Source organism: Atractosteus spatula, chromosome 1, assembly GCF_055471065.1.
Source record: "Atractosteus spatula isolate fAtrSpa1 chromosome 1, fAtrSpa1.hap1, whole genome shotgun sequence".
In the NCBI taxonomy this organism is placed as follows: domain Eukaryota; kingdom Metazoa; phylum Chordata; class Actinopteri; order Semionotiformes; family Lepisosteidae; genus Atractosteus; species Atractosteus spatula.
This window is the reverse complement of record NC_142706.1, coordinates 22,899,125-22,915,295: the sequence shown is the minus strand read 5'-3', so window position 1 is coordinate 22,915,295 and position 16,171 is coordinate 22,899,125. Positions and strand designations below refer to the sequence as shown.

The window sequence follows — 16,171 nt, the reverse complement described above, 5'->3', positions numbered from 1 at the left end:
AGCTTAAAATGTTTAGGGAGAAATGGAATACTGGTGTGTATTTTTTTCTTTAAAGTACCAAGACCAGCTATATACTGTATGTTTATGTTCCAAAATTAATATTGTTTATGGCCTTCACACGCGTTACAGTATGCTCCTATTCTTTTTATGCTCAGCTACTAAGATTTCCCTTCATTGGTAAATTCAATATCTACAACGGGCACAGCAAAGACGTTTTTACTGTAAGTCTTTCTACGACAGACCAACGGACCACGAGTGCCCCTGTCGGTCAACCAATCGCTTACTGCGGTGCCACGCGTCATCTTGCGTCATACTGAGCGACGTCACCTGCGGTACGTGTCTGTGACGCACACTTTGAATGGCTGCATCTGTATGTGCTCTTCACGTCTTCCTGGCCAATCCTTTTCATGTCCCTCCACATGCAGTCTTCCATTATGTCCATTGTTATCTGTAGCATTCTAGTTAGTAAAAGGGACTTATTTTGTTTCAGAGGAACTGTTCTTGTGTTGCCAAAGTGCTGTATTGCACACTGTCAGGAGCACGTGTAATTTAAAACTGCTCTTTAGCCAGTCTTCTTGGATCCACTACAAACTATTAGTTTTGCCGTCAAAATCACCCCTTTTATGAGTAAGTCCACAAATTGCTCTGCTGCTTCTCAGAACTTCTTAGCAACTGTACATTCTACTAACAGATGAAGAACAGTTTTTGATGCCCCACAGCACTCCACGTTTGAATCTTCACTCTTCTAGGAAGGCAAATTGTCAAGGAATATAAAATAATTGGCACTATCACTTGTTTCAGTATTAACACCCTCCCCCTAGTGACAATTTGCTCGATGCCCAAAATGCTATATTTTGTAAAACCTTTGCACACATATCCACGGAATTCACATATCCCGATCCTGATTCATCAATCTCATTTCCTAGAATTTTAATAAAATCTTTACGGCTTTTAATATTCTCCCCTTTCATTTCTTCCCATTTACCAGAAGGACACAATTTTATTTGTATTCTGTTTATATCATGAAGCTTTACAAAAGTCACACGCACATTATAACATTTGTAACCCATATATGCAACACTTCACCCATGTGTTCCCCACTTTCAGGCACATCCATTCCCTTTCTCCTGTCTCTATCTCTACAGCAGTGGTTCTATAACAAACAATAAACACCAATAGACAACCTTGTCAGACACCACAGTGTATTTAAGTCAATTCAGACAGCACCCCATTCACTAAAAAAAAATTGGTCATAATGCAATGTCACATCGACTTTCTCTGGAACTCCCAATTTCCCCCTATACATTAAACAATGTGCAAAACCCAATCACGTGCTCCATCTAAATCTGCTATAAATTTAATAATGCCAACCTGCTTCTGTCTCTCACAAAACAGTGTCTCTTACATACAGTACAGTGGATATAAAAAGTCTACACACCCTTATTGAAATTGCAGGTTTTTGTGATTTAAAGCCAGAAATCAAGATAAATCATGCCAGACATTTTTCCATCTTGCAACCAACAAAATTCAAGAGAAAAACAAATAGGTAATTATTAGGAAAAATAATTGAAATTAAAAAACCTACAACACCCTGGTTGCATAAGTGTGCACACCCTTTTATAATGGGGGCTGTAGCTGTGTTCAGAGTTAACCAGTCATATTCAAAATCATCTCCAAAAGGTAAGTAGCATACAGCTGCCATCAATGAAAGTGATTCTGATGAACTCCAAATACAAATCAGCTGTTCCTGTAGGATTTCCTTGAAAGTTTCGTGGTTGCATCCTATTAGGATAGCCATGGTCCGCAAGGAGCTGACAGAACATCTACAGGATCTTATTGTTGAAAGGAACCCAATCAGGAGAGGGGTATAAAAGAATATCAAAGGCATTGGATGTATAATACCATGGACCACTGTGAAGACTATCATCAATAAGTGGAGAAAATGTGGCATCACAGGGACATTGCCAAGATCAGGACAACCCTCCAAAGTTGATGACAGGATAAGGAAAAAACTTATCAGGGAGGCTACCAAGAGGCCTACAGCAACATTAAATAGCATTTCGTTATACCATATACCTGTATATGAGTATAATGACAATAAACTTGAACTTGATTAAAAAAAGACCACAATCTCCCGTATTCTGCACATGTCTGGGCTATGGGGTAGGATGGCAAGATGGAAGCCATTTCTCACAAAAAGAACATTCAAACCCATCTAAATTTTGCAAAAAATACATTCAATCACCTCAAACAATGTGGGAAAATGTCTTATGGTCCGATGAGACAAAGGTTGAACTTTTATGACCTTAATTCTAGAAGATATGTTTGGCGCAAAGACAACAGCTCATCATCCAAAGAACACCATACCTACTGTGAAGCATGGTGGTGGCAGCATCATGCTTTGGGGATGCTTTTCTTCAGCTGGGACAGGGGCTCTAGTCAAGATAGATGGGATAATGACTAGCTCCAAATATCAAGATATTTTGGCACAAAACCTTCTGGCCTCTGTCAGAAAGCTGAAGATGAAGAGGAATTTTACCTTCCAACATGACAATGACCCAAAGCACACATCCAAGGTAACCAAGGAATGGCTTCAGAAAAGGACGATCAAAGTCTTGGAATGGCACAGTCAGAGCCCAGACCTCAATCCCATTGTAAACCTGTGGAATGACCTAAAGAGGGCTGTGCACAGGAGATCCCTTGAACCTTGTTGCAAGGAAGAGAGGGATAAAATTGCAAAGTCCAGGTATGCAAAGTTGATAGAGACTTATTCACAAAGACTTACTGCTGTAATAAATGCAAAAGGTGCTTCCACAAAGTATTAGTCGGGGGGGCGTGCACACTTATGCAACCAGGGTGTTGTAGGTTTTTTAATTTCAGGTATGTTTCCTAATAATTATCTATTTGTTTTTCTCTTGAATTTTGTTGGTTGCAAGGTCACATTAAAAGGAAAAATATCTGACATGATTTATCTTGATTTCTGCCTTTACATCACAAAAACCTGCAATTTCAATAAGGTTGTGTAGACTTCTTATATCCACTGCACTGTATATCAAACCTGCCCACACCTGATCTCGATGGATTATTTCCCCACAAAAACCTTTTTTATTCTAAAAGTTAAGAGTTTACTTAAAATCTGTGTTCAAGAAATCAATCGGTCTCCAATTTTTCAAATCTATTATTTCCCTATTTTTCTTGTAAATTAAGAATGCCATCCTTAGTTGTAAACTCCCAGGCAATAAACCTTCCTTTTCACTTACTCTTCCACTGTAATATCTCTTTCAAGATTTTAATCTGCTTTTACCTTTGTTACCAGGATCCCAAATTTTTTTTTCCATTTGAGTCTTATTTAAATTTAAGAAATTTAGAGAAGATCATAAATTACCAAACAGATCAATCAGTTATTAAAATAAAGAATCATAACCCCACTTGTAAACGATATTCTAGAATACAGCTGAATGGTTGGTATAATTAGAGGCACTCGAGTGTTTTGTTCTCTGGCACAGCTTTGGTGAAAAGAGTAATTATTAAGGGCAGTGAATTAAACAAATATTTTTAAACAATGACAATACACATACTACACGACACACAATATAAACATACAACAAAGTATCTTTATAAACAAACAAAAAAATGTAGTATATAAACAAACTCAATGTCCAAGAGGTCTATGACCTAACCACCCAGAAAAACCGCAGACTGTTATGAAGTATTCAAATTATTATATAATGCCTCCAAAAGCCATATTATGATAAAGCTGTCTTCTAAACCAATAGAATATGATCTATGGTTAAATCTCTCTCTCTGTAAACCCAAATGCTACAAAATGAATGGGAGCCTATATCTCTATTCTAAAATTGCACCACCTAATCAGGAAAGGCCATTCTGAACCAAGGGATTCTTTACACAGGAAATCAGTTTCCTAAAAAGAGAATGGCAAGCTCTCTTATCTTATCTCTCTGGATTATCAGGACAAGGAGCTCTCACCTTTTTCTTTCTGTCCCTTGTCGTCCCTCCTGTCTCTTTCTCCTTTCTTTCTGCCTCTGTCTGCCTGTTTTCTGCCCTGTTCCTGGACAGTTGAATGACACTTAATTATTTACCCAGAACTTAATTAACTAAGACAAACTTTATAATAGCTTTGAGCACTGAGTCATGGAACCCCACATTCACAATCAATATATCTCCTTGCTTCCAGAGAACTGGAAATTTCTGCATTATCTAGGTGTTACCCATTGTATCTAGACTGTTAAAGACACTTCAATAATCACGAAAGTTGTAACAATATTCCCTTACTCACCTTTTCTCTGAAGAACACTCATTTCCTCTTTTCCATAAAACCTTATAAAAAGGAGAGAGCATTCTTCACCGTGTTCTAATTTCTTTTCTCTACTTAAAAACTATTGCACTCTCCTCTTTCTACATACTGTATACAGTACTTTCCTTAGTGCCATTTCAAGTTTTGTATTTCTTCTATAAAATCCCATTAAAAGTCTTGTAGTTTATATAACTGCAACTTTCTCTCTAATCCTCTTATCCTTCATTACTGTTTTGTTTACTTCATTTTATCCACTTCTTAAAAAAAACTTCACTTTCTGAATTTTTACCCACTCCCACCTCAGAGTCTGTGACTCATAAAAATCCTTCAGCACCTCCTAGTCCTTGTATTTTTCTCTGAAACATTTGCTCATTAATTCATCCACTGAAAGCTCAGTATTTAGGTAACAGGTTTATTCCATGCTGAAAAGAGAAGAAAGGAAACACAACCTTTCGGCTGCTAACCAATTGCTAACCAATGCACCACTATGATAGATAGATACTTTATTGATCCCATGAGGGAAATTGCAATGCAACAGCAGCTTAACACAGACAACACAGACACAGTGTAACGAATGATACAATAATAATAATACAATACATACAATACAATCAGTACAGTGAGAAGTGCACTAAGAAGAGTTACTCACAGTCCAGAACACACAAGGAACAAACCAGAACAGAACAGTACACAAAAAAGTCGTATTGCACAATATGACTATAAATATAAATGTTTTGCACAGGTCCCTGGCATATATTACACAAAAACGGTTTTAAACGGGAAAAGAAAAAGAACAGATGTATCAGTTTATGTCACAATCGTTACTCCTCCTCTTAAGGGCGCTCCAGCCCTTCCTCGTTCTGTCCCATTCCCCACACCTGTACCTTATTCCAGCCCCTCTTTAGTTCCACCTTTAAAGCCAGACGCAGGCGTTTGCCCGAGGCTTCTCATTGATTTCCGCATCGTGAGAGACCGGGGTCCTGCCGCGTCTGGCTCCGTTATGGTTTTAGTTTCCTGTTCCTGATTCCCTGCCCCGCCGGTCCCAACCCGGTTCTGGTTTTAACTTCGGATGGATCCCCTGGTCTTGGACTAAACCTCCCGTCTTGGATTCCCCCTCTGAATTTACCCTTGGATTGTTCGCCCTGGATTCACTCCCCCCGGACACCTGCACTCCTCGGACACGCCCCCTGTCTCCTGACCCTTCTCCTGCATGACTATTTTCCCAATTGTATCCTCACATTCCAGATTGTGTCGTCCGCATAGGGCCCGGAAAGAACTGTTCGTGACAGTTTACTGTTCAGTCCAGAAACAGTTCACTGTCAATGTTGCCTCTGCCCAGACGCAAGGTGGATGCGTTGTACAGTCTCATGGCAGAAGGCAAGAATGACCTCCTGTAGTGCTCCTTGTCGCACCGTGGATGAATGCCACCCTAATTTAGTTGCCACCTTTATTAAATTAACCAAAAAAAGAAAAGAACCTACCTAACATAAGCAACTAGAAAAAAATCATGAATTTAAGTAAAAAAAACACAACTAGCTATCCTCAATAATCTAAATCTGCTTTTATTCAGAATCTCCTTCTACCCCTTCACACAGTCCTCTTGCAGTCTTGCTTTCTATAGTTGTCACTTTACTTAAAATGCAGTATGCACCACAGGAAACCTACATCAACTGCTGATTTTATTCTGCTGATTTTTCCTTATTGAAGGTGAAGGTAAATCCAACCAATGAGAACTCTTCATGTTAAAACTTTCAGAGGAAGAGATTTTGTTTTGAAGTAGGGAAGCAGCTCATCTGTCTATCTACTCATACAGCGGGGCTGAAGAAGTCTAGTGAGATGCTCAAAGAGGATATTTGTTTAGTTGTGAGTATTTGCCTTACACCGTAAATAAAATAGAACTTTCTCTTAGCCTTACTGCTGCTTTGCGTGTCTGTTTTACTGTATTTTGACCTGATTATCAATTATCCCATTAATTAAACCTTGGTGATGGAGGTGATGCAATAACTACTTCTGTTTCTAATTTATATCAGTGATATAGATTTTGCTATTGTTTGTTAACTAGTGAAGTTTTCAAATGAATCCATTAGGAGAATTAATGAACACTGTGGAAGCATCAAATGAAACTGAAAAATATTAAGACAAAAAACTTTGGTGCGTATTTTTGCACATGGTTTACATCTTCCACCCAATATGGGATAGCAAAACAAGAAATACTGTAAATACTGTTATATAGTCAAATGTGTAAAATTTAAATCATGGAAATTTATTTTAAAATTGTATAATGTACTTGTTAGGCCTCAATTAAAACACTGTATTGTATATACCTTTGGTAACCACATTAAAGAATTGCTATTGCTATTCTGAAATCAGTGCAGAGATGAGCTAACAGATACAATTAAGTGAATGTCCTACACTAACATGCTGAAAGAACTGACATGATGAGAGACATTTTTAGTCCTGAACAAACAAGATACAGGAAATGGATTCAAAATCCTAAAAGTCATTATCAGAGTCAACACAAAGGACTTCATCAGAATGAATGGTGAATCACTTACCAGAGAACACAATCGGTAACAATGCAGGTGTACATTTTAAAATAAGAATAAGAGGCACCTGTTTACCCAAAGGGATGTGGAGCAAGCTTCCCACCAGTGTGTTTTAAACCAATACCTTCCTTCCTTCCTTCAAAAGGTCCCCACAATCGTAGCCTTTCTTATGTTTTTTTTTATATTTGTATTAAATATGACTAAGATTTCCATCCAATAACAAAAGAATCGATGTCTTTATCTGTCTATTCTCTGATAATCAGATAACAATGTTATCATAGATTTGCAGCTAGACATGTTGGGTGGTGTTTTTTCTGCTTTACAACAGTTAGTGTCCAAAGCACTAATGGTTTTTCTGAAGCACTTATGGTTTTGTGCAAGAAGTTTATTATTCCAATATCTGGTGTCTACAAGACTATAGTTTTTCATCACATCAAAAAAACATTCTCAGGGACTTGTGAAATTATTAATGACTACATGTTGGTCAAGACCATAATAAAGTTTAATTCTTTCAGATCACAACCCTATATTGTGTGAATTCCAATTTAATTTCTCACTGCACAGATCATTATGTTAGGAATTCAAAATTTCCCAATTTAAAATTAAGCGACTAGAGTTCTTAGAAATTGATACAGGTTCAGCGAATGGCCCAGCTATTTCATGCCTAGCCGTGAAGGGCTTTATAAGGTACTTCTGTTTCTCATGTAAACAAATCAGTACTGAAATTAATTAATAATTTAGAAAAACAATGTCCATGGGTTGACTGCACAAAAAAAAAAACTAAATATACTTACAGTATACAACTGAAGAAAAACTGCATGCAATTTTAGGACTCAATTTAAAAGGTCTTATAGAAAGGCTCAATTTAGCATGCATAGACAGAGACAAAATCATTACTTTCAAGGCAGTAAGTCCAGCCTGATTACATACAGTACACTTAAATTAAAACTAACTGAATATCACGCAGATACTTAAGCTTTCTGGTCTCTTTTTATGGGATTAATTTGTGATCTAAAGAGATTAGTTCTTTTTCACCCTTTTTTCTCAATTTAGTATTGTAAATCTTCGTAAATAATCAGAGGCAGGGGCAGCAGACTTAGGCAGAAGATCTCAATTGATAATCTTCAAACAGAATTGCTGTGTATCAGAAAAGGTAACACCCCTAAACTGGATAGAATCACACTACATTTGTTGTTGCCACTTTGAGGCATACTTGGGCTTAAAACAATAAACACAGCCTAGAAATGTGTGTTTCACTAGGACATGAAGAGAGTCTTCATTTATCTGGACTTTGACTTTACAATTACAAAATACAAAATATCTTGTTTTCAGTCATCCTGTTGTAAATCTGCTGATGATATTAATCTTGATGCATGACTACATTTTGGCTCAGTTTCAACTGATGAATGGATATCCTAACATTCGTCTCAGTAAAATGCTGATAGAATGCCAAATGCATTAATTCTTCAATGAGCCATTCGGTCAGGGTCAAGTAACCGCAAACCATCATACTCCACTACAGCTGAGTCAATGTCCAGACATAAACCCCTTTGAAATATTATGGAATAACTGTTTTTATTAAATGAGTTATACACGCAAAGACGTCCTCAAATGTTACAGGCTTGAAGCAGTTCTGAAAGGATGAATGGGCCAGAATGTCTAACAGCCAGTGCAAGAGACCGATCAGCACTTACAATAAGCGTATGAATCTAAGGATTCATATTTTTATTCACTTAAAGATGTATACTGTTGGATCATTTTGTTAACTAATTACTCCAAATATATTCCTTTACTTTTAATTAAACTCTATACGTTTAATCAGCATAACTTCATTTTCATTAAGACTTTCTTGAAAATCTAATTGTTTAAGGTCTAAAATACACATATGGGCCAACCAAGGGGGAACCAAGTTCTGTTAGCTCAGAACTAACATGTACATGTTTTAGGAATAGACAGTGTTCAATATTCATGTTGACTGGAATGATTGGAAAAAAACAAACCTCTGGATCCAGCTCTGCTACTGCTTAAAAATGAGTCAGAACTTCTGTCAAAGGAGAGTCACATTAAATTTTGGATTGCTGATTTAGACTGCAACAAAGAAAATGATAGCAAGTACTGACTGCCTTCTCATAGACTGGGGATACAGGAATGGTTGTCCTATTTTAAGGATATAGTGATGATAGAACTTCCTACTACCAGAAGAAATAAATCAAGGTAATACCATCTTGGAAGTGTGGAGGAGTGCTGAGACTAGAATAGATTGATAAACTTGTGTTCAGATTATTATCGGATTATTATCAGATCTGGGGAGGGATGAAGGCACCCCTGGGAAGAGGACATTTGAACATTGGATTGGAAGATTGTAGTCTTGATGCAATTGTCTTAAAGCCGGAATTGCTTCCAAAACTAGCCCCCCTGTAGGAAACAGGGAGCCTCATGTACAGGAGAAACCAAATTGCTAGCCTCCTGGGAAAGTGAACGGATAAATTTAAAGGGCAGACATGAGGTCACTGAGACTGCTGTGCAGAGCAATGGCTGGCTGAAGGCCCCTGAGAGTGCTGTGCAGAGTGAAGCACTGTCTTAAAGCCAAAATTGCTGCCAAACACAGTTCCACCAGTTGGAAACAGGGAGCCTCGGATATAGATTAAACTGGATGGTGAGCCTCCTAAGAAGGGAGCTAGGTGGATTTCAAGCTCTGGCTTCGGGCTGCAAAGAGTACTGTGCAGGGTGAAACACTGGCTTGAAGCTGCAGAGATTGCCAATCACAGTCTGCCAGAAACACAGGTCAAAAAGAGAGAGCCTCGAGTACAAGTGAAACGGAACGGTGAGCCTCTTGAAAGAGGAAACCAGATGAATCTTAAATGCTGATCTGAGGCTGCAGAGACTGCTGTGCAGAGTGAGGGCTGGGTGGTGCGCTATGCGACCCTGGACCTGAGGCTAGTGCATCAGACAACATTGGAGCTCAAAACTGCTATGCAGAGTGAAGAGCTGGTTTAAAGCCAAAACTGCTGAGCAGAGTGAAGTACAGTATAGAAGCTGAAATTGCTGCCAAAGATTGCCAATTAGATACAGGGAGCATAGTTTACAGGTGAAACTGAATAGAAAGCTTCCTGAAAAAAGATTAAAAAAGGGAGCCTCAGGTACGGGAAAACCCGAATATCAAAACGGAAAAAGAGGAAACCAACAGGTTTGGAGGGCAGGCTAAGTAGCAACCTCTGTGCACATATCTCAGCAGAGATGTCATGAGGAAAGTGAAAGCAGTAGTGCCAGTGAAAACCCAGGGTGAAGTGAAAAATGACAAAGACCCCATCCAAAGCAACGTCTCGGCTTTAAGTAGAAAACTGGGAATTGAAGAATAAGTATGGAATTTCTAATTGACACAGATCATGAAGAGGAGATGCAGTCAGAGCAGCAAACCCTGGGAAAAATGGAGCCCTCATGAGAATGTGACAGTTTTACAGGGCAATCACTAGTTGAAGGATATAGTTTTGCTGTTTGATTGTATCTGAAATGTCTTTGTTAAATATATTTTCCAACTATATATTGTTTCAAGCAACATTTATTCACTGTTGCAACAAGCTTGTCTGTTTTCCAGAAATAATTTGTTACATATTACTCACAGGAGCAACAGTATGAGCAATCTTTGGCAAATATATAGAATCTGGCAACAAGTCTCAATGAATTCCATTACATTATATATCATGACTATGTACCTAGTCTTATAAAAGCCATTTACTGTAGATCATTCTTTAACTTTATGTTAGTCAATCAGCAGTCCACAGTAACTACCCCCATTTCAGTCGTTCTGTCATATTCAATTGATGAAATGAGAAGATAAATATAAAGTGATAACATACTTTTTAATGCTGCATTAGTGAAGCTGGGCTGGATATACAGATGCTAGAAAACATGCATTGAGTGGCATGTTCAGCCAGGCAGTACAGTATATACAGTATGTGTAGGGAAGCAGAATTTGACATCCTCTGGAACTTCTGTTTAAACAAACACCAATTCTCATTAGACTTGCTGTAGAAATTGCCATATTTTTTATTACATATCTGTTGACAGATGGACTTATCTTGAAATGTTTGTCTTATCCTATGGGAATATTAGTGCAATGCTCCAGTCAAATAGTAAATTATAGCATGCTAGAATTCCAAATTTTCTTGTTCCTTTAATTTTTGTAGATTTCTCTCTCACTAGTGTTAAACTTAACAATTTATTTTATGTGTTTTGGTAACTTTATCTTTAAAATCAAAATCAGTTTATTTTTATCTTTTGAGTTTTGTCTCATGATAAACTTCATGTTTTTTAAAATAAACCACAAGTAACAAGTTGTAGTGACAGTGCACCAGTCACAAAGATATTGTTGTTCTTGTTCATTAAAATACATAGTTTTTAATACAATCTGTAGGTCCTTCTTAAATTTTATTTAAAAAAATAGTTTTGCTCCAATAAATTCATGATCAAGGTAGTTTCTGAATTGTATAATTAATCACTGCTCCAAATGATTAATTTTACACTCACCTGTTCACTGCAGAGATTCAAGTACCTTAAGGGAAACTCAACAACAATTGAATTACAGTTTAGGAACCCTTTCGTGGAGGTCACATCTTCAAGGAAAATTTGGGATGTGATTGTAAGCAAGTAAATGAACCTCAGACCATCATTCTACCACCTTCGTGGCTTGCAATGAATTTTAAATACATTTGACAATCTTTCTCCAGCATTTTTTAGCTTAAATCCTAAATCTGGAACATTTTTTAAAATTCCTTCATATCATTTTTGTTCTATATATTAATTACTCTTTCTGATGCCTTCATTATCACAGTAAAGATTTTTGAGTGCCATATTTTTGAATATTTGCATTCACTTTGTCCTTTGATAATTTGTGAATTGTGATGAAAAATTAAAAACCAAAACTTCCAGTATTCAGTCTGACCATTTGTTTTATTTAGCTCTTGCTTGTTGTTTTCATTCCATTGTATAATACTGAACAGTTATTGCAATCACATTGAAAATCTTTCCATATTGCAACTGGTAATTTTAGCTACGTTTGTATCTACTTAATTGAATTGGTGATTTTAATTTACTTAATTAGAAATTGGAACAGTAAACTCAGAGTACTTTATGCCAACTAGGAATCAATCAGGTCAAAACAAACAGTGAGTTACACACACTTATTCAAAGAATCCAGTGTACAATTTTAGTAATACAATAATTAAAATATGCCAAATAAATAAAACATAAACAGGTATTAATAAACTTCACTATTAATGTGGTGACAGTTACATCTCAGCATTATTCTTTAGAAGCTTACTCAAAGGAGTTCCAGGATTCATTCTCAGCTCAAAAAGGGAGAATTATTTTTATTTTTATGGAACAAGTAAAGACTTATTCCATGTTGAAAAGATAGAATAAGAAAACACACCTGAAGAAGGCTCCACAGCCAAAATGTTGTGTCTTTTTTCTTTTTGGCAGGGAATAGACCTATATGCGTTCCTTTGCAGCCTATGCATGCTGATGTAGATACCTACTTGAACTTACTAGATTTATTATTATTATACTTTTAATTTTAATTTTTACCATCAATATTTATGATTTTGCCATATTCGTTTAACTATTCCTAAGTTAACAGTGTTTTGCACTGTTACACATACAAAAAAATCCATTAAAAATATTTTATGTGCTCTGAAAGAAAATTAGACCTCCCAGTTTATGTTTCACAGTGTTTTTATGCATTGAAAATCATGTGGAAGCTTACTATACTCTGACATTAAGTCTAAATATATATATATATCCAACATCTATTCACAACACAAAAAATCTTCCTTGTGTAAATACTGGGTATTTTACATGAAATATTCTGTGCTGTTGGTTATATCTTTGCAGAATGTAGGTTTGAAAACAATTTCAATTACCTTCTTCTTTTCCATTTAAGATGGCTACACCACAGACGATATTGAATTTTACTGGAAGGGTGATGGAAATTCAGTCACTGGAGTCAACAACATTGAGCTGCCTCAGTTCTCAATCATGGATTATAGAACAGTGTCCAAAAAAGTTGTATTTACAACAGGTAAGTATCTTAAAGAATGTACAGAACATTTTAAAATCTTTTGTATCTTAAAATTTAAAATATAGGGCACAAACTTTCAGTAAATGGCATTAGTTTGGTAATGAAACTTCCTTTCATAGTCTATATTAAACTCACGCTTTGTAAGGATATTGTTATTGAAGAAGTGTGCAGGAGTTCAGACATTGTAATCATGGGAAATCAAATCAGAAATGCACCATGTGATAAGATTTTGCATTTATCAAATTCTGCCTAATGAAATATTGCTCATATGTTATTTTTACAATGCCTTTTACAATTACATGAAGATTTCATATAAAAAAGTGTTCTGCGTTTTGTCCACATCTAATGCTGTTTTCCCATCCCTTTCAATTTATTTATGTATTCAATTACCACAATTTTTATCTTTTATCAAACTTTTATCATTTTTTTCTTCAGATTTTCTCACAAGTCTAAGACTAAGCATTACATATTGATTTCATTAATAGAAATTATTTTGTGACAGATGGCAATAAGAATTTTTTAAAAATGAGAGAACACTATAAAAAGTAGGTAACAAATAAAACATGCATAGTTTTTCTCTCAACTCAAAAAGCAGATTTTATATGTAACTGGCCATGTTTGCTTACAGACTTTATATGGCCCTTGTTAGTGAGCATAGAGTTTGCATTTCAGTGTAGGCATAAGGAACATTACCAGATCTTCAGGTTTAAGGGTTTGTACTCATTATACATCAGTGCGTTGTTTTCACTCCTGTGCTCTTATAAGATGCTCATCTACAAGAGATTTTAGGTGAAACTGGTGTTCTTGAAAGGTATTTACATAATCAAGTATGTTCTGATAATTAAGTTTTTGTGTCTCTCATATGTGTCTGGCTACATCTAGGATCCCTCAGGGTTTCTTTCCATACAACAGCTGAAACTGTGAAAATCCCATCGAGGCTTGTGGTACTTCCCTAACAGTGTACGTGTACAAGGGAAAAGTTGATCCCAGTCCTTTTGCTCATTCTGAGCAACCTTCCTCAACATCTACTTTAGGGTTTGATTAAACTATTCCACTAAGCCATCTGATCGGGGATGGTACACTGATTTTCTCTAAAGCTTGATGTTAAGAAGGCTGGCAACCTTCATAAACATGAGGTGAAGGTGGTACCCTGGTCTGTGAGGATCTCCTAGGGTAGCCTGACCTTGGTGAAAAAATTCACTAGTAGTCTGGCTATGACACTGCTAACTGCTCGGTGGAGAATATTGCATCCAGATAACTTGTTGCATGACCACCGGGATATATTCATGCTCTTATGATGTTCTAGGCAGGGGTCCAATGATATCTGTGGCTATATGTAAAATCAGTTATTCTATAATAGGTAAGGGTTGTAGCAGGGCAAGCAGGTAGGGTTTAGGAGAATTCAGTTGTCAGGAGAATTCAGACAAAAGTGCCAGATGTCTGTGTAAACTCCTGACCAGAAGATCCTTTGTAGTATGCTGTCCTGGGTTTTGTCAATCCCCAACTGACCTGTAAGTAAGCAAAGTAAGTAGGAATGTGTGAGCTTTAAAATATTTTGCCAATGTTTAGAGGGTACAAGAAGTCTTTCCCTGTTCTTACCATCTAGCTGGTACAGGAGGTCATTTTTCATAATAAAAGATCGGGCTTGATTATTAAGCCCCTCAACCAGGTTCAAATTAATTTCAACAACCTGTGCACAGTCGTGAGCCAGGGTGGGATCTTCATCTTGGTCTTGGTGTAAATGATTAGTGACAAGTCCCATATTCCAGGTGCCAAGGGGATCGTAGGTCAGTCTTGAGTCTCCAGAGTTTTAGACTTGGAAGAGAGAGAGCTTTCAGGATTTTTATCCTTCTGCATGGAAAAAACTTTTCGCACCCTCTTTCCCAGTGCACACATTTTAATCTGCCTGCTTTCAGAGGAGATACCTTTATGGTCCCAGGGTCTCTTGCTCAGAATATCATGTGGGTGGGGAAAGTTTGTTCTTAAAACCAGATTATGTTGTAAGACAGAGACGACTGCAGCCTGGATCACGGAAATTTGCCCATGGAGCCACAGGTTTAGGCGTTCGCCTGAGTGACTTTTCTGGTCTCCATGTACACAAGTGATAGAAATCGTGGTTTGGAGTTATTTGTGGAGTCTTCACTACAGAGGAAGATACCAGGCACATCACACTTCCTGAACCGATTAGTGCTTTAATTGATTTGCTGTTTAGTAGTACCATTTTTGTAAATGAGGTGGTTTGTAGCCCTTTGGATTTGGTCTGACCATTTGAGGGTGAGTCTTTGGCCCATTTTCTCTAGCCCCATGATAGGGCCATGGTGTTCCTCCTGATTGCTCTCCAGGGAAAGGTGATGGAAATTTTTAATATGGTACTTCAGCCCTAGATCACTTAGGAAATGAAATGATCGTTGATTTCAGAAAACTGCAAAACAAACATGCCCCTATCCACATCAACAGGACTGAAGTGGAAAGGGTCAGTAACTTCAAATTCCTTGACGTCCATATCACCGAGAACCTCACATGGTATGTTTGTCTCATACAGCTGTCAGATACCTGAGGATTAAGTGTGCCCTCATGTGATGGTTAGCAGATATTGTGGATGAGAAAGGGTTCGCCGTGTCAAAATTTCTTTAATTACACATATATTCCAGTAAGCCTGGAAATGTATCTGGTTATGTATCTGGTTACTTTTTTTGTAGTCCAAGAACAGCAATATATGTTTTGTTTCGCCAAAATTTGCACAACTTTCTAAATGAGGTTGTACAAATGAATTGTACAATTTTAGAATAACATAAATTATTTAAATACTATCCCTTTCACTATCCTAACATATTTGTTTTTGCTTTTTAAGCTCTTTTTCACAGTACCTCAGTGTCAATATATTGTAGACACCAACATTTTTGTTTTTTAAAGCTCTGTGTTTTTCATCTCATATCTATAATTTATGATTTTGCTACCAAAATGTAAAACTCTGCACTTCATGTTTTTCTTTGTCTTTATTTTTTTTTCAATCCTCTTTTTCTGCTGTGAACTTTTCTGTGAACTTGACTAGCTTACTAACTATACCAGAATCTAGATTATTTACATACTGTATGTGTTAGGAAAAGCCGTGCCCCTAATGGAAATGTGATATAATGGAGATATAGTAGTTCAGATGGGTAGCTGCGTCAGCATGCATAGGCTGCAAAGGAACAAGTAATGGGTTTATTCCATGCTGAAAAAAAGAAGAGA

At 36.9% G+C, this 16,171-nt stretch overlaps 1 protein-coding gene across 1 annotated transcript in view; it reads left to right on the top strand.

Moving 5' to 3' along the window:
• Positions 1–16,171, top strand: part of gabrb1 (gamma-aminobutyric acid type A receptor subunit beta1) — a 411,079-nt gene that overhangs the window by 345,784 nt on the left and 49,124 nt on the right. The window contains exon 6 of the mRNA XM_088908787.1: positions 12,803–12,940. Coding sequence (XP_088764913.1) covers positions 12,803–12,940 — 138 coding nt within the window. The remainder of the gene's footprint in view (positions 1–12,802; positions 12,941–16,171) is intronic.